Source organism: Grammomys surdaster, unplaced genomic scaffold (genome assembly GCF_004785775.1).
Source record: "Grammomys surdaster isolate TR1022 unplaced genomic scaffold, NIH_TR_1.0 367, whole genome shotgun sequence".
In the NCBI taxonomy this organism is placed as follows: Eukaryota; Metazoa; Chordata; class Mammalia; order Rodentia; family Muridae; genus Grammomys; species Grammomys surdaster.
The window spans coordinates 6414876-6437324 of NW_021604786.1; the positions used below are offsets into that span (position 1 = coordinate 6414876).

Consider the following 22449-nt stretch of genomic DNA (forward strand, 5'->3'; position numbering starts at 1 on the left):
CTGGCGGTTTTTTGTTGTCGTGGCCCTCCCGGGTCTTCGTTTGTTTTCCCGGTCCCCCCTGTCTACCCATCCAAACCCTGTCTCCAAAAAACAAAAAAAAAAAAAAAAAAAAAAAGGAAGAACTTTTATATGCCTTTAGTATTTATTGTCTATCTTTTCTATGTTTCTTTCAGAAAATGGGGGTGCCCAACCAAATCAGAATTGGGGGAGACTGCACCCTTTTTTCAGAGGGGCATTAGTGTGGCATCATCTAAAACTGCCCTTCCTAACACATGAAGAATGCTTCTCAAGAGAAGAGAGAGGGCTTGGTGTCAGCAAGCCAGCAGGCTGACTTCTGCAGTGACAGAACTCAGGATTAAATTAGGTAGTGCTATAGTCCTTGCTGCCTGTTTATTTCTTTTTCTGTTCAGTTGTCCAAGATAGACAAGAATGTTCCCCTTCTGTTCTTGGACTAAAGGAGATGCTTAGATGTCCCTCTGTCAGGTAGTTGGCTCAAGAAAGTGTCAAGAGCATTCTAAGATGCCTTTATGGTGTCTGATCATATGTTTCAATACCATAATGTGTGCTATTGCCTGCCCTACAAAAAGAGGCCAACAACCCTTTCAGCCCCATTCATGACAGACAGTTTGAGAGGAGGGGGCTCTCAAGCTGGAGAGGAAGATTGTTCTAGCCACGGGGAGCAGCATGGGGGAAGTGACCGCCTCAGAAACTGTCAGGCACTCGCAGGATCTGAGTGAAAGAAAGCAAGGAAGTGGTTTAAGCAAGATAAAAATACAACGCTTTGGTTTCCTGATCCCGTAAATGGATACTTGCCGGCAATCCTAAGCCTTTGGGAGGTTCAGTCTGGCCGAGCATGGTCTTGAGGCTAGCCTGGACTACGTCGCAAGACACCATCTCCGAAGCTAGTAAAAATCGAAAGTAGAGAAACCAGAGAAGCGGCTCCATAAGCCCCGGGCTGGACCCCCAGCACTGCAAGTCAATAAATAATAAATAATGCAGAGGTATCGAGTTAGCATAGGCGAGGGAGGCTGCAGCAGGGTCTGGCACACACATCGGTGATTGGTTTTATCTAAAGGAGAATTAAAAGATGCTTTGACCGATCGGTGGTGGGTGGCGCGCGCCTTTCATCTTAACCGGCACTTGGAAGGCGGAGGCAGGTGGACGTCTGAATGAGCTCCAGGATGGCCAGGGCTACACAGAGACCCTGTTTTGAAAAACCACGGAGGAGGAAGAGGGTAGTAGAGAGTGATGATGGTGGCGGTGGTGGTGATGATGATGATAACAACAACAGATGCTTTGAAACCAAACTGCTAAGTTCACTTCAGCTCGGCAGGCTCCTAGCAGAGATTTCTGGGGCGACAGGAGGGGACCGAAGCTAGGAGGTGCAATGGGAATGAGGTTGCTATGAGCGGCGTTGGCAGAAGCTGTAGATCTGACTTCATTTGGGGAAGTCGGAGGTAGCGAACGGCAGACCACGAATCCCTGCATATGGCTCGCCTTACTAGGCTACGCTTTATTGGCATAGTTGGGTATATTTTAAGAAAGGAAATTTTCTCAACATTTCGAAACTGGTTTGTATGTGTTTTTTTTTTTTTCTTTTAAACCTTAGATGACTACTCAACTCTTAAATGCTGTCTAAGTCAGGGAGGTTAAGGGTAAGTGTGGTTTTTACAGATCCTGTGCTTAAGGAGCTAAATAAAGCCTGCAGTTCCCGAGCAAAGACTCACTGGAGAGTCAGGAGTTGGTCAGAGGAGGAAGACTCCGTGACCCCTTCAGGTCTTGCCGCCTAACGAGGTTGATGAGAGTCTGGGAACATGATGAATCATAATAACTCAGAGCTAAAGATGGGCCCCAGCAGATTGAGGGCATCTCTTTAAAACCGGGTTCAGGTCTCTTTAGGACAGTTTTCTGTTAGTAAGGTTACAACTGTGATGGCTTAGGATCCACCTTCCAAATGGTGCTCTTATCTTGGGAGGAGTGAGCTATGCAGTGTGTGAAGTAATACAGACTTTCGTCTGTATTACTTTTGTCTGGGTTTTGTTTCAGGTATAGGAGAACAAAGATCTTAAAGTAAAAAACAATCCTGTGTTCTGTATCAGGGTCAAACCTTCCCGGAAGACTCAATCAATCTTAAACTCTTTAATCTCTCTGAGCATTGCTTGTGTGCTTTGTGGAAATAACACGATAACAATTACATCACCTACATTTTTGCCCCGTTGAGACGAGGTCTCATGGAGGTAGCCCAGGCTGGCCTGGAACTTACTAAATAAATAGCTAAGTGTGACCTTGAACTTCTGACAGTCCGTCTCCGGTCCTGGGTTTGTGGGCGTGTGCCACTAATCGTCCACCCCTGTGTATGTTGTGCTGGAGGTTAAGCCCAAGGCTTTGTGCGTGCTAGGTGAGCTCTCTGCCCACTAAGCTACATCCCGCCCCCCCCCCCCCCCCCCGCATTCTTACAAGCATTTTCCATGATCTTGAGTTTACCAGGCAGTAGGCTCTTGCGGTAGGAGAGGGGGCGTGGCCAGAGGAGGGAGGCTGGAAAGAGGAAGGTGGAGTCTGGGAGTCTGATGTGCTGTGTGGTCTTTTCTTTTCCCTTTAGCTTTCTCTTTCCTTTTAGAGTAGAAATCTGAGGCCCTGCGGCGTAAAATTAAGTTTAGCTCTGACAACATGAAAATTCCAAGCTTCTTAGCTCTTGATAATGTGTACAAAGTCTCCCCAGGGAATGGTACTGTCTCTCTCTGTCCTTAACAGTTTTGAACGTGGACCTTCCGTTCTAGAACTACTCAGTGTTTAGGGGGAGTCTCTTCTGCATGAACCCGACTTCTCCCCTTTGCTGGTTTTTTTTCTTTTAGGCTATAGCTTCTTAACTGTAGTTGAGCAGAAGCCTGTGGCAACAAATCTCTGTGAGGACAGAAGTCACCCATTGATTTGACGGGGGTCATGCATTCGCTAGCCACTTAAAACAGTGGTACAGTGACTCACCAGGAGTCCGTCACTGGACTGTAACAAGCAGATTGTGTTCCATTTGACCTTGAGTTGGCTGCTAATCATTGTTTATAGGAAAGCATAAATTGATTGTTTTCAAAGATTTATAAGTCGTGAGCTCAGTTGGTAGAGGATTTGCCTCGTATGCACAAAGCCATGGTCCAGCCTCAGCGCCAACATGCTAGTCAGAACATGACAGCTTACAACCATCCGAGAGGATCCCTTTTCTAGCCTATGAGGACACTGCACATACGTGGTGTATAACATAATCTGAGCATACACATTTTTAAAAATAAAAAAAATCTCAAAATGAATTTTTTACATCTCGTTAGAGCCAGGGATAATATCACAGACTTGTAAGTCCAGTTCTAGGAAAACTGAGCAGGAAGGTCACACGGTAGAGACAGCGTTGGTGAAGTGACACCCTCTCAGAAAGAGTTAATAATAAGTCCAGTTAGGACTGAACCCATCTCACCATGCTGACAGCCTAGTGTTTCTTCATAATCAGTTTTAAACCCAAATGAGAGTGAGCCGGACATCTGACGTGGTCTCTCTGTAGCTGAGAGTTAGCACAACATTGTCACGCATCACTGCAGCATGTAGAATGTAGGCTCTGCCTTTGCTTCTCAGAGTCTCTCACCCCCAGGTCAGGGAGTCTTCAGAAGCGGATGGAGGTGGGTCTGGATGGACGGGGCTCCACAAAAAGATTTTCCCTGGGAGGGAAAATAGTCTGAAAAAAAAAAAAAGCAGAAAGCTACTGTTGTAAAGTAGTTAATGAATAGAACTCTTAAAGGTATGTTGGATTTCAGCTGAGTCAGGGAACACACAAGTGTTAGGATGCTAGCCTAGTCTACAAAGTCTGGGACAGCCAGGGTTACACAGAGAAACCCTGTCTCAAAAAAAACAAAAACAAATAAAACAAAACATCAAAACCTAAAAACTCAAAAAAAAAACCCTCACAAACCAAAAAAACGAAAAAACAAACAAACAAACAAACAAACACCAGCCTCTCCTCTCCCTGGCTTGGAATTTTGCAAAGTAGCCTTGGAGGGTGTCCATAGAATCCTAAGAACTCACCTGCCTCCACTCATCAGTGCTAAGACTACAACCTCACCAGCACACCTATCTTTTTAATGAGTCCCGGGGGCTCAAAGGTGGGTCTCCATACTTGTGAGGAATTGCCTTCCCCTCCCCGTATTGTCTCCCTAGCGTCTGAGAGTTTAACCACACCCACTGCCACATCACAACTACATTCTCTGCTCTGCTCTTGTGGATGCTTGGAGAAATCTTTGTACCAAATGGATATGATGAGGAAAAACATGAGGACAGAGAAGAAAGTGGCAAACCAAAGAAAATTTTGCAGATACAAATATAAATATGCAATACAAGGAACCACTGTCATTGATGTAGCTGAGAGACAGATTCGAGTCTTGGTTTCCTGGCAACCCATAAAAAAGAAAGGCATCATATAGCCTTATCAAATAGAAATAAGAACTTATGCTTAACACTATATTGTATTGCTGAATTTTGAAGGAAACCTCACACATGAAACTTCACGTGCAGGGGTACAAGCATCGTACACACTGCCCGCCCTTGGCACTGCCCCTCTGGTGTTTATGGGCTTCCTGAAACAGCAGTTTCTGTACTTCCAGAAAAGTTTAAAACATAATACAACGTTTTCTCCGAAGGGAGCTAAAAAAAAAAGTCACCCATAGTCAAACTTGATCCAATGCTGGATGAGCCTTCCTGAAGGAATAAAGATTTAAAACAAGGGCAGTACTGGTCACAGGCAGCTCTATATAACTTTAGACTGTTGTTGGTATGAGGCTCACGAGCCAAGCTGACACCACAGAATTGAGTGTGGTGAATAACTAGTGGTCTGTCCCTACCACAGGAATGGGGCAAAAGGGAGGTCCACTGTGAGTTGGCCCAGCCCGTTCCAGCCTGTCTATTGGAGGAGGAGCCTCTGCTGTTTGTCAACCCCGCTCGGGTATATCTGTGTGCAGGCAATGCAGCCCTCGTAGGATAGGCTGAGTGCGCGTTGGTAACAATGTTGCATTTCGTGTTGCCTTCTGAAGGTGGGATGCTGATTGTGGTAACTCATCCAGACAAACCTGCCGCTGCTGTCTTCCATTCTTCAGACATTTTTGATTCTGTAGTTCGTGGTTATGTCCACCTGAGGCGTGGGCTGTTTGGTATTACTTCCGCTGTTTTAGCTCATCTCTAGTTTCATTGGATTTTTTTTGTGTTTGCTTCTTTAGTTTTCTCCTTTAATATAATAAAATACCATGTGCTTGTTTGATTCTGAAAGGAGCGAAATAAGAATCTGCCAAGCAACACTATACATTGACATACGGAGACTTATCAAATGAACTCTGTGTTTTATTTGGTTTAACGGTCTGTGATTTAAAATCTCTTACAGTATTAGAAGTGTAACTTATGATACAAAAGTTTTAGGGGAGTGTAATGCTGAAGTAACTGTAGCATTTATTGGTCTTGTTTTTTTAGGTATGACTATTTTGATCCATAGGTTTACTCTACGTTTTAAATTATTTTAGATTTATTTTATGTATATAAGTATTTTACCTACCTGAATGCCATATTCGTGCCTGGTGCCCACGGAGGTCAAATGCCCTAGAACTGGAGCCATGTGGGTGCTGGGAACTAAACCTGGGTCCTCTTACAAGATCAGACAATGCCCCTAACCACTGAATCATCCTTCCAGTTCCAGATATCCTGTTTTTAAAACTACTATTTTGGGAACTAGAAAGTTGGCTTGGCAGTTAAAAGCTCTTGTTGCTCTTGCAGAGGACTCGGGTTCAATTCCCAGCACCCATACAACAGCTCACAACCAACCCTAACTGCACCCCAGGGAACCTAATGTCCTCTTCTGACCTATAAGGGTACCAGACATGCACGTAGAACACAAACATACATGAAGGCAAAAACACTCATGCATAAAATTCATCCAAATTTATTTTAATGCCTATTTGTTTGGCTGGTTTGGTTGTTGTGTTTTTTGAGAATGATAGCCCAGGCTAGCCTCAAACTTGCAGTACTCCTCCTGCCTCAGTCTCGTGCTAGGATTACAAGTGTGTACCACCAGGGATAGCTAAGAATAATAGTCCTTTCAATTCGATGTTTATTTTTCTATATTGTTGGTAAATTAAATATTGATGTTCCCCAGACAGTGGTGGCGCATGCCTTTAATCCCAGCACTTGGGAGGCAGAGGCAGGCGGATTTCTGAGTTTGAGGCCAGCCTGGTCTACAGAGTGAGTTCCAGGACAGCCAGGGCTACACAGAGAAACCCGGTCTCAAAAACAAAAACAAAAAAATATTGAAATTCCCTTCTAGACAGTGAGAGCCTGTGTGTGTGTATATGTGTGTGTCTGTGTCTTTGTGTGTGTGTCTGTGTGTGTGTGTATGTCTGTGTGTGTGTGTCTGTGTGTCTGTGTGTGGGGGGGGTGTTTAACCGTGTTCATTTTTCAATTCACACAATTGAAGGAACCACTCTGCCATACTGGTGGCATAGGCTATCTTGAATATTTTGGCCAAGTTTTCATTCCTTCGATGGAAATAAAATGAAGAGGAAATGAGTAACTTTTTCTTTCTGCCTATATAACTTTTTCTTTTTTAAATCAAATTTCTACATGAATTTTCTCTGGAGTCAATATTCCCTTTGTAAAGCTTCAGCTGGTCTTGTAGGTGGTCTCTCTCCTAAGATGCAGTTTCATTTTATAACTGCGTGCCTTGGCCCCATGCCCGACTTCCCAGGTTACGGACGTTAGCAGTAGACCCCACTCATTAAGGAAATAACACCTCCCTCCAAAACAACCCCTAGAAAACATCACTAATGTTCCTAATAAGTCACCCAGCCGTGCTCACATTGGACAATAGTAACTTGTGAGATTAACAGAGGCTCAGTCCTTAAAACCCACCCCACTATTTATAAAGACATCGATTCTTTCCCCAAGTCGCAGATGAGAAGCAATATTGGGTTTTGTTATTTCAAAGAAAAGGTCTTAGGGATAATCTACTTGTTTATTTGATTTATTCTATTCAATGTAGAGGTTAAGAAATGAGGGCAAGCCAGGCACCTTTAATCCCAGCGTTCCGGAGGCAGAGGCAAACTCAGGCAGAGGTATCTGAGTTGGAGGCCAGCCTGGTTCACATAATGAGACCCTGTCTTAAACAAACAAACAAACAAACAAACAAAATTCAATAAGGGCAAAACAGCTGTATGCAGAGTATCAATACCAAATTTTTACTATATTTGAGAAAAGGATCTGCTTTGGAAGACAAGTGTATACTAATACCTTCCACCGTCTAAAATTACTGTACTAAATACAGGATGACTAAAGTCTGGCCTAGATTTCTATAACACTCAGAAAGCTCATAATTCAGATGTTCTACATAAGAAGGTAAAAGCTTCGGGGAACTGTGTGACTTAGTTAAGCAAGAGTAAAACAGAAAGAAAAGGAAGCGTCGGAGAAGCAATGCTGGGGAGGTAAGAATTGCAGGCAGGGAGCTAGGTCCAGGATCAAAGTGGAAGTAAATGCCGGCGGCATGGTGAGGGTCCACGGTGGAACAGATGGTTTCTGTGAAGCAGTGATCTTCAATTATATTTTGAGGAGTTCCCACAGAGGCTGGTCTGCAAGGGACACCCTGAGCACAGTGGTGTGGTGGGTCCATTGGAAAGTCCCCTGCTGGCACACAGAAGAACATGTTGGGAACGGCCAAAATGTCAGCTGGGTGGCATGAGTCCAGTGTATTACTGGCCATGAGATTTTTTTTTAAAAGTGTGTGTGTGTGTGTGACAATGAAAGTGTGACATCTGAGTCCAACTCATTGAAGCCCCTTTTCTCCTTCTAATCAGGTAGGTTCTGGGAACAGGATTGAGATCATCAGACTTGGGAACAAGTTAAGCTGCCTTTCTGCCCCCGACTATGACATTAGAAAATAAAGCGGCAAATAGGCAGATCAACTGTCACCAAGGAAAAGCCATCAGGCCTGGGGACAGATTGAATGGTCTAAGGGTAGGATGTGACAGACCCGTTGCAGACAGGGACCAAGATGGCCTCAGTGAGTTCCACCCTGGGGAGACTGGATTATGTGTGGAAGACAGTGCCTTGATGCTGGTGTGCAGAATCCCAAGTGAAATGCAGCGAGAGTGAAGTGTGCGTGTGTGACTATTTAAAATACAACCGTGGTGGGTAATTCGCGGGATTGTTCCTCATGTGCATGGTGAAGTTCGGCAAATGGCTGCCCTGGGAACTGAGCTCCCAAGGGTACTTGCTTTACCCTTGGATAGTTGTATTCAACATTCCAGGAGGTTTGATTGTATTCTAAAAGCCCTAGACTCTGTGACACGGCACAAAAAAAAAAAAAAAAAAAAAAAAAATCCCAGAACCAGAGACTAGGAGTCAGTTCTTCTGGTAGGTAGCAATCACAGGTGCTGTTGCTAGGTAAGGCAGAGATGGTCGCTGGTTTACCTTCCAGTTGCTGAAGATAAAATCCCCACAGCAGGAGAGAACTTGCCATTTTTTTCTCTGACTTGGGGACGTGAAGCCACAAACCAAGGCCTAAGGAAACCACCAGGAAAGCACCGGCTCAAAATAAACACATATAAGAGCTGTGAGCAAACTAAAAATAGAAATGTAAATATTTACTCAGAGAAAGACAGACTCATCAACCAGGACTATAGCTCAGTGGTGAAGAACCTGCAAAAGGCCCCAGGTTCAATCCACAGTACCACAAGAGGAAAAAGAAAGGCAGGCCAGAGAGGTGCCTCAGCCTTCACAAGCCTCTCTGCTCTTGCAGAGGACCCAAATTTGTTCCCCAGTGCCACGTCAGGTGACTCATAACCTCTTGTTACTCCAGCTCCAGAGATCTCGGTGCCTTTTTCCCACTTGAGTGAAACACTTTCACTTATGGCCACCTACACACATATGCACACATTTTTAAAAAGAAAAAAAATCTTTTAAAAGAAAGAAAAGAAAAGTAGTCCTGTCTCAGCCAGGCATAAGAGCACATGTGTATCTAACACAGGCACTTGGGAGTTAGAGGCAGAGGCCTAAGATTGCAAGTTCAACGCCAGCCTGGGCTACATAGCAAGACCTCCTCCATCTTAAGATACAAAACAAAATTTTACAGTGGCAAAATCTAACATAACAGAGAACTGATTGAGGTTAACGCAGATACTGATTTCTGTTGATAATATGTGCCCTAGACATAAAATGATCACAGTGTTGCCTGGCCTCTGTGGTTTCTAACACAAAACCTCTGGCTAATAGTGAGAAAAACATCAAATGTGGATGGAGAAACATCCTACCATACACCTGACCAGTACTCGGAAACTGTCATAAAGACCATCAAGGAAAACACGAAATGTCCAGGCTAGAGAGAGCCAGGAAGTCACGTGAGCACAGCGTACTTTGCTTGCCAGGAGCCTGGAGCCTATGAAAAGGAAGGAAGGCCAGTCTCCTAATGTAAGGTAATAATGGGTGGGGGAGGGGCTGTGTGTGCAATATATAGAAATTATTTGTATACGTCCTAACTTTTCTGTAAAACTTAACTCTAAAATAAAAGGACTGTTTAAAATAATACAAATAACACTAGGTAGTGGTGGGAGTGTAGACCCTTAAGTTTGAGACCAGCCCGGTCCATGGAGTGAGTTCCAGGACAGCCAGGTTTACTCAGCAAAAAACCCTGTCTCGGGGGGAAAAATATACTAGTAAAGGCTTGAAAAAAATTAGTACTAACTCGGGATATTGTTATTATTAATTACTATTACTAATAATTAATAATAATTGTCATTATTGTTGTTATCTTCTTTTTATCTGGCATAATTTTTAATCAGATATGATTTGATTATGTAAGAACAGAGAATGAAGTCATCTCTCTGGAGGTATTTTGAAGTAGGTGAAGGTTACTTCAGGAAGTGTAATATCAGAGAACCGTTTGCCACGGTGTTGTATGCAGTACCAAACACTCAGAGAGTGACCAAGGTTGATAAATATTGTGAGAATCTTCGATATTGAGAATAATGGTGCTGAGTGACCTTCAAGGACAAGCCTCCCATCGGGAACACAGATATTAACTGGAAGAATTCTTCTCTCGTGATGTATCTGTCTATTCTTCCCCTGTGGGCTTACTGATCTTAATAAACGCATTTCCAGTCTTGTTGGTAATTTAATTTTATAAATGCTTAAGAGTTGTATTTGTTAGGTATTTGAGACTTTTACACATTTGTTCAGTGTATTTTGATCCTGTCACACACACACACACACACATACACACACACACACCACCACCACCACTCCATTTCTCCCTCTTGAGTCCTCTGAGATCCAGCCCCCAGCCCCATCCCTAGTTATTTAACATGTACTGATACTAATACTGAGTACTGCCTCAGAGTTCTGTCATCTGTACAAGCCAGTACTGCTTGAGCTGGTACAACATTGAATGTGTGTGCATTGAGTTTGCTATCTACCGATGAAACGTGAACTTTATATGATACTAAAAGTGGGATTCTCTCCAGCTGCCAGGGATGGGATGATTTTTACCTTTGATTTCCTACTTTTTCTGTTTTTAGTGTTTTCTTCAGGAAAAAAAAAATATACATTTGCGGAGGTGATAAGAAAAAGATTCTTTAAAAGCCTCTGCCACCCCCCACCCCCGCCCAAAGCAAAGCTTTTATCATGAAGCTGCTATCTAAATCTGTTTAAAGGGCCTTTTTGCTTTAAAATGTGTTTTTTACTTTGCTTCTCGGGGTACACTTGGTTTCTGGGTGACTTTGCAGACATCTGAATGTTACCATCCTTACACGTCTCCCGAGTTAAATCTTGCACGTTAGAAGCATGGCTGTATCGAACTAATCGGACTTTCTTTCTTTCAGGCTGGTGTTCGGGATGCTGTATCCTGCGTACTATTCCTACAAAGCCGTGAAGACGAAAAATGTCAAGGAATACGTAAGTAAAGTTTCCATGATTCTCATTCCGTGAACAGAAACCTTGGAAAGCGCCGCTGTGTTAGAGAATTAGATTGATGGGTTTGGTCTAAAGGTGATCTGAGTGTTGTTATGGAAATAATCATATCTTTAATGACCATAAAGCTTCAAGTGGCCTCCATTGACCATTGGCACCGGGAGTTCAGAGTTCCCAGGAGCAGTGACAGAGGGCTCCTAATGGCCTGAGTCACAGTTGGACTAAGGTTTGTGTGCCTGCTTAAGGTGCTTTTGAGAAGAGGTTGCAGTTTTCCAGCCTTGTCGTTTTACACATGCGCTGAGGGTGTGTCTCATTACACAAAGCCTCCTCTTCTGTGACTCTTTAATCTCACACTTTTGATTAAACACACCCCCACCCCATCCCTGTTGACTATTGCAGGCTTGAAGCAAACATTTTTCATAATGAGTTTTTAAATTTTATTTTTACTGTGTATGTGTATGAGTGTGTGTGTGTGTGTGTGTGTATGTGTGTATATACACCTTGCTTCACATGCATAAGGAGGCTGGAGGTAGATATCTTCTCACTGGGAACCTGTAGGTAACTGGTACAGTTATGCTTGAGAGCCAAAGAGCATAGGAGTTTTTTTCCAGTCTCCCCAGTTCAGGGGTTACAAGCGTGTGTTCCACCGCACCCATTTTTTGTTGTTTGGGGACCCTGACCTGAGACTCTCACACTAGCCAGCTGGCGCCTCATCCACCGAGTATAACAGGGTATTAGCATACACTTCCTTGCCGGTGAGTCCTGGCACAGGTTTCTGTTTTGATGGAGTGCATTTCTAGACAATAACAAATACGTACCTTGGGCAGTTAATCAAAAGAAATAAGCAGCCAGTACTGAGATAACTCACATCAATAACTGTGGCACTTTTTTTTTTTTTAAATTTGTTTGAGGGAGCCAGAATATCCATTTCAAAAAAAAAAACGAGCAATCCGATTGCACTTAGAACTTTCACAGTGCCCAGCAGACAACAGACACCATCTCCTTTCCAGCTCTCCTCAATCTAAAATGAAAGGGCTGCCCATTAGGCGTCCACCCCTCCCCCCACCCCACTTCTCCCTGCAGACATTCCCTTAAATGGAATCTTAGAGTAAATGACCTGTTGGGATTGGCTTCTCTCCGCTGCTGAGCTGCGTTCTAGGTCCTTCCATGTTTTTACATGTTTCAGTGTTCCGTGTGTCCGTGTGTTCAGTGTGTCCTGGTGGCTGGAACAGTGCTCCCATTGTATTGGTAAAACCAAACAATGGCTTGTTTATCTGCTCATCCATCCGCTGACAGACATCTGAATTGTTCTGCTTCTGTCTTTTGGCTCGTACGAATAACGCTGGCACGGACATGCCCGTGTGAGCATCTGTCTAAGTGCGGGTTGTGAGCTCTCGGAGGTGTATAACTGTGGTTCTTTGTAAGGACCTTGGATGACAGCCTTGTCCTCCAGCCCTGCATGGGATCATAAAGATCAGAAATCCAGTCTTGATGCTTGAGTGTCTCTGCAGGTAGAGCCAGTGGCTGAGACTTTTGTAATGAACCTGTTCAACTCTTACAGTCACGTTTCTCTTCCCTATCCGGCCAGTTTGTAATGAAGTTGCCTGTATGCATAGACCCACACACCGCAGCTATAACAGTGGAATAGGTTTATGAGAGGTGAAGAAGTCAGTTGGATGAGCTCTGAGTTTTTAATTCCTTTTATGATACAGATCTCTTGGATCCGGGACTGGGAAAATCGTCTTTAGACATGGAAGCGTATTATTAAGTCATACTAATTTAAATTCATTTTATAAGTAGCTTGAAGGGGCATATTTCAATATGTGCCGTAATAAATATTTCAAGTGCCCTGTTATACTACTGGCTTATATTAGTTTTGAAAACAATACCTGCTTTCTGTTTCCAGCATTTTTCAAGCCTCTTGTGGTGAAGGACCTGTTTGGTTATGTTCGTTTTGTGTTTTGTGGTCCTGGGGATGAAACAGTTTGGTTTGGTTTCCCCTGGACATCATTTGCCATTACCTTTGTAAAAATATAGTGGAAATGAGCCGCTAATAAAACATAGATGCAAAACCCCCAGAGACATAGGAGTGTACCACCAATTATTATCCGTTTCTATAGACGTGAAACATCGCTCTGCTGTGTAATTCTGTACTTGGAATCCTCTTTCCAATGGTAAAAATGTATGAATAACCCCTCATCTCTAAAATGTCATGAGAACATGAGCCATGGAGTATACTACTGGGCAGAGCGTAGTAAATGTGAAAGCTGCTTTATGGTGTGTATTCAGTGGGATCTTACCCTGGGAGTCTAGCTAACTGTACAGTTGAAGAAATGCCCAGTACGTCTTTCAGCTGTGGGTTCATCTCACCTTAAAAGCATTCTAGGGTCCGTTGTAGAAGCCCAAGCCTGCAGTCCTAGCACTCTGGAGGATGAAGCAGGAGAATCGTTGAAGACTTGAGGCTAGCCTGGATTACAGAATGAAGAAACTCTATCTGTCTCAAATCGAAAATAGATAGGTAGACAGCCAGATCGATACATAGATGCCCTGTCCCAGGTAGATTGACAAGGAGACAGGCAGGCAGCTAAGTAGGTGGGTAGATGGACACAGATGCACTATCCCAGATGGATGGGTGAGTGGGTGGATGGATAGATAGATAGATAGATAGATAGATAGATAGGTATGATAGATACATGCATATATGATAGATAGATAGATAGATAGATAGATAGATAGATAGATAGATAGATAGATAAAGTAGTTAAGTAGATAGGTAGATGGGTAGGTAGATAGACCAATAAGCAAGCTAAATGAACACCAATAAGAATATAAAAGTATTAGGGAAACACAAATAAATTACCTATATGCATAAATGAATGCTAAAAATGGTTATTTAGAGGTTGATCTAATTATAAAACAATGATTACTTTCACCATGCATCAGTTTTTCTGTGTTACATTTTTCTTTTCTTTTCCTTTAGAAACATGGTTTCAAGTAACCTAACCTGGCCTCTGACTCACTAAATTAGCTGAGGCTGGCCTTAAACACCTGATCCCCCTGCCTCTCTATTCCAAGTGCTGACATCAAAGGCATGTGCCCCCGCACCCAGCTCCACTTGAAAAATGCAACGTTATCTGCTTTATTCCCTTAATAACACACTCAGATGTTTATTACTGGGTTATTTGAAAATGTAAGACAATTAAAGATATCGTGCTTCTGAAATTTTAATTCTCCCTCGTATGCTAAAAATAACCTGTGTAAGAGAATCTGTTAAATTCAAAACTCTTGTTTTGAAAATTACAGTGAGTGATAAAAGTGAACGGGTACTCACCTGAGAGGCCAAACTTACTCCATCTTGGAACTGGCCTCCGTCTTAAAGAAAAAAAAAAAGCCTGAGAATTTGACCTGCAGCAGAACCCAAGCTATACCCATGTACCAGGAAGGACTGCATGGCTTGTCCCTGGCCAGAGTTACTCCCTAGCTACTTCCTAGCAACAGTTAATCAAAGATTAGTCTGATTGTTTCAGATGTACTTTCAGACTGTTTGTGATTGTCTTACCTCAGAATACCCACCTATTGATTTATGCTAGACATTCAGTTGGATACTTGCCAGGATAGATTCTCCCTCACATACTTCCATTTCCTATAAAAACTTGTCCTGCTGAGGGTTCAAGGCTGCTCCACCTTCCCTTCCTGTCCTTCTGTGTCAGGGTTGCGTTGGAGGAGAGCCCAAGCTTGTAATAAAGAGACCCTGATGCTGATAATTCGGAAATGGCTGCTTGATGGTCTTTTGGGGTTCACGAACGCTTCCTGGCACAACAGAACCAAGACAGAATATAATACATCACTGAAGACCTCAGTCACCCTCCCCTCAGTCACCCTCCTGTCTAACAGTAAGACTCTCAGAAACCAAGGTTGAGATGCTGTGTGTACGTTCCCTGGTACAAGGCATGTGTATTTAATTATTTCCCACGAATCTCAGAGCACCTTTGCATATGATCATGTCCAGTTGCTGCTCGCCTCAGCCACCACACTATTCTTGACGGAAAGCTACAAAATATTTAATCCCAGACATCCCTAGAATTCAGAAATGTAGAATGGGTCCACTTGGCTGTGTTCCCTCTGGAGGCTCTAGTCCCCGTGGACGATCTGTCGCTCAGAGCTGGAAGCTGCCCACATTCCTTGGCTTCAGGCTCAGTCCCTGTGTCTTTACAGCCAAGAGCTCAGGGCTGAGATCTTTGGATGCCGCCAGCACTGGGCTTTTAGCCTTCTGCCTCCTTCTTTCTCTTATACGGTCCTTTACGAACAACTGGGCCCACTCGCCCAAGGTTGTCTGATCCTTGGCCTTAATTCCATCTGCTGCCTTATTTTCTATTTATCATATAGCCTAACATACTTAATTTTGTAGGAAGTAAAACAGGGATCTATTCCCAGGAAAGGAGACAGCATTCTGCCAACTCCAATAATATCCATACTCATGCTTGCTGGCCATTCACCCGTGAAGACATTGTAAGAAAGCATGGGTCCACACCGGAGCTCTTGGGTTTCTAACATTCTGGCCATTCTAGTCTACAATGCTGCCTTTGTTGTTGTTGTTGTTGTTGTTGTTGTTGAGCTCTGTGTAACTCTGGCTGCCCTGGAACTTTCTATGTGCACCCATCTGGTCTTGAACTCATAGAGATCCACCTGCCTCTGCCTCCCAGGTGCTGGGATTAAAGGAGTACACACCACACCCAACCTCAACAGTGCTCCTGTTAGAAGCACAGGTGATGGAACTGGAGAGAAGGCACATGCTCTCACAGAGGACCTAGGTTCTGTTCCCGACAGCTCATGTCCCTGATTCCACTCCAAGCAATCCAGTAACTTCTGCTGAACTCCAGGAGCACCATCAGACAAAACATTTATACACATAAAATAATATATATAAATAAATACTTAAATTTGTTAACATAGGGGACATTCTAGCTTCACATAACCATTGAGGTAGCTTTCCCCGCCAACCGGTGACCATTCTTGTGATTAATTACATTTCGGGGGTGGGGCCACAGTGATTTGGCTGTTTTATAACAGGGCAGATCAACTGTGAACTGAGAGGTTAAAAGTTTAGATAGGGGCTGGAGAGATGGCCCAGCCGTTAAAGGCTAGGCTCACAATCAAAAATTTAGATAGGGCTGGCCCTTGTTTCATCTCAATGCTCAGAAGGCAGAGGCAGGCAGATCTCTGAATTTAAGGCCAGAGCTAGTTCTAGGACAGCTAGGACTACTCAGAGAAACCCTGTGTCAAAAAAAGAAAAAAAAATAGAAAGTTGTTAAAAGTTCTGTAAAAATTGGAAGGAAAAAAAGTCTTAACAGCTCTTATTTTCTCGGGGGTGGGGAGAGGCAGAACATTAATACAATGTTCTTGTGTTCTCCTGAATTTCACCAAATATAGCCATCCTGTTTAAACTGTTCCTGCCATGTTTGGTAGATCTGTAGATTCACTTTTTTTTCTTCTTTTTTTTTTTGGTTTTTCGCGACAGGGTTTCTCTGTGTAGCCCTGGCTATCCTGGAACTCACTCTGTAGACCAGGCTAGCCTCGAACTCTCGAACTCAGAAATCCGCCTGCCTCTGCCTCCCAAGTGCTGGGCTTAAAGGTGTGCGCCACCACCGCCCGGCTCTCACTTTTTTTCCTCCCCTGTAGAAGTTTCTTAGCAGTAATAAACCTCTTTACATGTCTGTGTTCCAACCTCAATATCTCTTTATGCTGCCTGATACTGTACCCCTTCATGTCTGTCTCCTACCATAGGAACAGTTTGGCTACCTTAATGATGCTATCCTGTACCCAGAACATAGTTGGTATATAGTAATTAGTCAGAACGTTTGAATAAATGAACTTGTAAGACCAAAAAGCTGGCTTCTCAATGCCTGCAGAATGCTACATTGTGCTTGCAAGAGCCTGTATGTGTTCCCAGTGGACCAATCTGTTTCCTCTGCTTGGATTCTGCCAGGTTAGGGCATGTACAAGCCCAGTCTCAGTGCTTATCCCCAAACCCGGTGTCTTTGTGATATTTAGTCCTGACCTAAATTCTGCTGATATCTACTTCAAAAGCACGTTCTGAAAGCAAACATTTTGGGCTAATTTTCTTCTTCCCACCCTAACGACTACCATTTCCCCCAAAGGCTGCAAATGGCAGGTTGCACCTGATAAAACAGATGCCGTGTGCAAATCAAAACAAACGGGAGAGCGCTGTGTGTTTTGGCAGCGTTCCTTTCTTCCTTTGCCTATTTTTAAAGCAGAGCTTTCCCGGGATATAATTTCCTGTATGGTGTGGCTGATATGGCCTACTTAGACGCTCACAGCCTCTCGGTAATTGAAATGCAAGCTTACTGGAGATTTAATAGGGTTTTCTTTTTTCTTTTTTTTTGCAAAGTTTTCCAGGCTCATACATCTTAAGATTCAAAAATGTAAGAGTGTTTACTTCCAAGTTGTGTGTAATTGCTGTAGCTTTCCTAGGAAACCGGTTTTCTTATTCTAAGAAACGTTGGAGAGCACAGCAAGGAAAAGACTGGCTAAACAATCCTTGAAAGTTAAAATCAGACATTTGGGTCTGAGATTTACTGCGAACAAGGAACAAAGGAGGGACAGACCCTTGGGAGACAACTTGTTAAAGGGCCCAGAAGTGACTCTAAACTTCTGTTGAGTTTCGAACTTGACTTCATTTTTTAGTGACTGTGGAGATGACAGGAATAAAAGTAAAGACCAGGGGGCCTGGCTCTAGGGTGCTTGTCGTTCAGTGACAGCTGAAGCTGTAGAGTAGTTCTAGGGTGGAGGTTAAAGGGGGAATCATACTGAAGCGCTGTCTTTACTCATTCCCAGCACCCTCTGCCTGGTCGAAAGGAGGCACAGAATTCCACTGAGCTACACAAGTGTTCTGGGTACCTCGTGATGGAAATCCAAACGTTCATCCCAGGGAAAGGGTGGAGCGAGCGGATTGTTAGAATGCTTTCCTGGTGTGGACAAGACTCTGGGTTTGGTCATAACACTCAATATAACAACAACTATAGCAATACCTCATGTGGTTCAAAGATTTCCGTGTTGAAAGTTTATTGATGGGGATAGAGGGATGGCTCAGAAAATTAGTTTCTATCAGTCTCATGCTTCTCTGTTTATATTCTGATTGGACGCTTTTGGCAGGGAGGGGAGGCGTGATCTCCTAAAATGTTATCCAGGCTAGGCTCAAACTCTGATCCTCCTGCCTCAATCTCCCGGGTAGGAGAAACAATAGGCATGTACCACCAAGCACAGCCTGTTCTACTTTTAGTTCCTATTGGTTGTTACAAAATGTTCACCTTGTAAAGACACTCAACTGATGTGCCCAACAGCCTGGCTTCTCTTTCTGGGACCCACCTTGTGGGAGAAGAGCGCCAGCTCCCACCAGCTCTCTCTGACATTCACAAGCACACTAGCATGTGCAGGCACACAAACACATGCATACAGACACACAAACACAGACACACATACACAGAGAGTAAATGATTTCATTGTTTTAACTTTTGTCTGGTTGGTTGGTTGGTTGGTTGGTTTTTCGAGACAGGGTTTCTCTGTGTAGTCCTGGCTGTCCTGGAACTCACTCTGTAGACCAGGCTGGCCTCGAACTCAGAAATCCGCCTGCCTCTGCCTTCCAAGTGCTAGGATTAAAGACATGTGCCACCACTGTCTGGCTGATTTCATTGTTTTAATAAGATTTTTCAGAGGCTTCCCTCTGAAACATATATATTCTAACATCTTTACCCAGATTTTCAAATTGGCTTGGTGAATTATTTACTCTATTATTCCGCCTCTAAATACAAGGACAACGGTTCTCAACCTGTGGGTCAAGATGCTTTCCACCAGATTCACAAATCAGATAGCTTGCATAGCAGACGTTCACATAAGGATTCATAGCAGTAGCAAGGTTACAGTTAGGAAGTAGCAACAAAAATAATTGTATGGTTGTGAGGCCACCACCACACGAGGGACCGTATTAAAGGGTCTCAGCATTGGGAAGGCTGAGAACCACTGTTCCGTAATCTCACATGAGACACATAATTAGCGTTCACGTATTAAGTATGATTTGATAGAAAATGGGTTTAAAGCAACACATGCTATTTTTTTTCAGCCCTTGAGAATTATTTTTAAATTTAGTATTGGCTGCTAGAATGACTATTCTTAGTTGTAAGTCTTGGTTTGGGGTTGTTTTGTTTTGCTTTGCTTTTGATAAAACTCTCGCTGTGTAGTCCTGCTTGTCCTGGAACTCACTGTGTAGACCAGGCTGGCCTCTAACTCACAGAGGCACTAGGACTAAACACGTGTATAACCACAACAAGCGTGTGAGCATAGGTTTTTGTTTGCTTGCCTATTTGTATTACTTTTGCAGGGCTGAGTCTCGAACCCATGGTCTCAAACACCCTAGACAAGCCACTGACCCACACTCCAGTCTGCGAGATAAGATTTTTTTGTTGTTGTTGTTTGGTTGGTTTGTTTGTTTTGTTCTGTTTTTCCAGACAGGGTTTCTCTGTATAGCCCTGGCTATCCTGGAACTCACTCTGTAGACCAGGCTGGCCTCAAACTCACAGAGATCCACCTGCCTCTACCTCCCTACTGCTGGATTAAAGGGTTGCACTACCACTGCCCTACTTTATCAATAATTAAGTCAGTGTCAATAATTGTGGGACAGCCAGCCCTTTTTCCTCAGTGAATTGAATCTATTTGAATTATGTGGAAGTTATTTGCAAACCTGATTTTGATGTGTCGGTTTTACTTATGCATAGAACATATCAATACATATTGATATGTTTATATGACGATAAATACGTATATCTTCTCTGTTGACATCATTAATACTGTCCTAATCAAATGTCTTATGCTCAAGTTTTCTAAAAACAATTTCATGACCACCATGGGGTCCTTACAACAGCCGCAGCCTGAGCAACTGCTGACGGTGAAGAGGACTCTCTCTGTAACTGAAGCTGGAGAGTTGGCTCCGAGGTTAAGAACACTGACTGCTCTCGCCTAGGACCCAAGATAGTTTCTCCTACAGATTTAGAATGCCAATTAGTAAAACTCTTGGCCTTTGTGAAGTAAATTGAGCTTTCCCACGCTCTTGGAGCTGCAGCCTTGTCCCAGCTCCCAGTGAAAGTGCTTGGGAAACATCCACAGAGAAGTCCCTGCAGTCACACCACACCTAGAGTCTGGGCCAGACTTCCACTCCTATGGGGGCAGGACATTACATTACCAACCGGAGTGTCAGTGGAAATGGACTTAAAAGTGGAGACAGAAACGGTTGTTTCCATTAAAGGAAATGTTGCTAAGAAGTTGGAGAGAGGCCTAGCCACCTCCACCCTAATCCCTAGTGATGGAATAGTTTAAAATCACAAAAGCTTCAACTACCAAGGAAAAAAAAAAAAAAACAACCAGAACTGCTACCTCCACCCTCACTTCTGGGAGAAATATATTCTAAGACAGCCAGGGTTCAGCCTCCCCCCACCCCCATTCAGAAACCATAACCTCCCCACCAGAAGAAAACAGATCAGATTCTGAGAGACTGCAACTGTGTAATCGACTGATTAAAAATCTGAACTGGTAATAAACATCACGGTTTCTATTTTTCAGTTGATAGTTTTGAAGCACTTTAAAAAAAAAAAAGAAGAAGAAGAAGAAGAAGACAAATAAAATATTGACTAACTAGCCAGGCAGTGGTGGCGCACGCCTTTAATCTCAACACTTGGGAGGCAGAGGCAGGCGGATTTCTGAGTTCGAGGCCAGCCTGGTCTACAGAGTGAGTTCCAGGACAGCCAGGGCTACACAGAGAAACCCTGTCTCGAACTCCCCCCCCCCAAAAAAAAAAAGAAAAAAGAAATATTGACTAACAAAGTATATGTATATAAAATTAAAAAGTGTGCCTTTGAAGCTATGCCTTGTGGTGCACACCTGTAATCCACACTCAGGAGACCAGAACAGGAAGGTCGGGAATTTGAGGAAAGCCTGTGATATCTGGTGAGCATGCTCTGTAAGCTGTAAGGGAAGTAGAATAAATTAAACAATAAAGCAAAAGAATAAAATCCAGGGAATTCGTATTCCTAAGAACTATTCACTTGCACAAGCTTAATAAAACAACAGCAAACCCTGGATGTAATAATGGTGCCTGCCTGTGTTTCCTCACGGGCAGGGGGAGGCAGAAGAATCCTGAGCTCCAGACCAGCTCGGACTAGTATAGTAGTAGCCCCTATCTCAGAACAACAGTAACACTTGGGAGAGGAAAGATGGAGAGAAGATTAGCCCAGGATTGACAAACAAGGAAAGAAGATTGGGCAAGATGTGCTAAATGGAAAAGCACTCAACTACTTACAAATTTTATTACAGAGAAGCTGTTTAAAAAAAAAGAAAGAAAACAGAAACAAAAAAACCCTAAGATCTATGAGGACTGACTGAAGAGATGGCTCAGAAAAGCACTTCCTGCTCTTCCAGAAGACCCGGGCTTGGTTTTCAGCACCTAGGTGGCAGCTCACAACCACCTGTAACTCCCGTTCCAGGGGATCCCTGCCCTGCGTGCATGGGGTACATGGGGCACATGGAGGACACATACATGCTGGGAAAATGAGAATACATATTTTAATTTTTTAATGAGACAGTTCCTAATTATATCATATGCAACCGACTTTTTTCTTTTCAGCTGAAGGTCACATTAATTAGGCAGTCTTTTTTTTTTTTCTACATAGATACCGAAACCTATCTTTTATTTATTTATTTTTTTTCTAAATTATTCCCCCTTCGCCTCTCTCTCTTGCTCCAGCCCTGCTGCTCCAGGCCATATGAGGGCATCAGATCTCATTATGGATGGTTGTGAGCCACCATGTGGTTGCTGGGATTTGAACTCCTGACTTCGGGCAGAGCTCTTAACCTCTGAGCCATCTCTCCAGCTCAGAACCTATCTTTTGAATACTAAGATATTGACGTTCTTCCTTGGCTTTAGACTCCAAGTCCATAGCTTGTGGCTGCAGGATTCAGATCGTCAGGAAGACTGACATGACATTGCAGAAGGTTCTTAAAGAACCTGGAAGCCGGCCAAGCAGTGGTGGCCCGCGCCTTTAATCCTAGCACTTGGGAGGCAGAGGCAGGCGGATTTCTGAGTTCGAGGCCAGCCTGGTCTACAGAGTGAGTTCCAGGACAGCCAGGGCTACACAGAGAAACCCTGTCTCAAAAAACTCTTCCTGAAGATTTCGGCTAAGACCAATCCAGTCTTTCCCTATAACCCGGTACAGCTTGGAAGACACGCGGGAAGCATCAGGGGATGTCGGGAAATGAGAGGAATACTGTTCAGAAATCCCAAATATACTGAAATATGTTTTAGCTTAAGTTGGGGCTTCCTTTTGGCCGTCGGAATGGTTAAGTAAAACAAAAGAAATCACTTTTAAAGACACAAACAAACAACAACAACAACAACAAACACTTATCTAGACT

The 22449-nt window shown here is 43.5% G+C and overlaps 1 protein-coding gene across 1 annotated transcript in view; it reads left to right on the forward strand.

Moving 5' to 3' along the window:
- The window catches only part of Reep3 (receptor accessory protein 3), an 82704-nt gene that overhangs the window by 22029 nt on the left and 38226 nt on the right, over nt 1-22449 (forward strand). The window contains exon 2 of the mRNA XM_028780295.1: nt 10884-10956. Within this exon, the coding sequence (XP_028636128.1) occupies nt 10884-10956 (73 nt within the window). The remainder of the gene's footprint in view (nt 1-10883; nt 10957-22449) is intronic.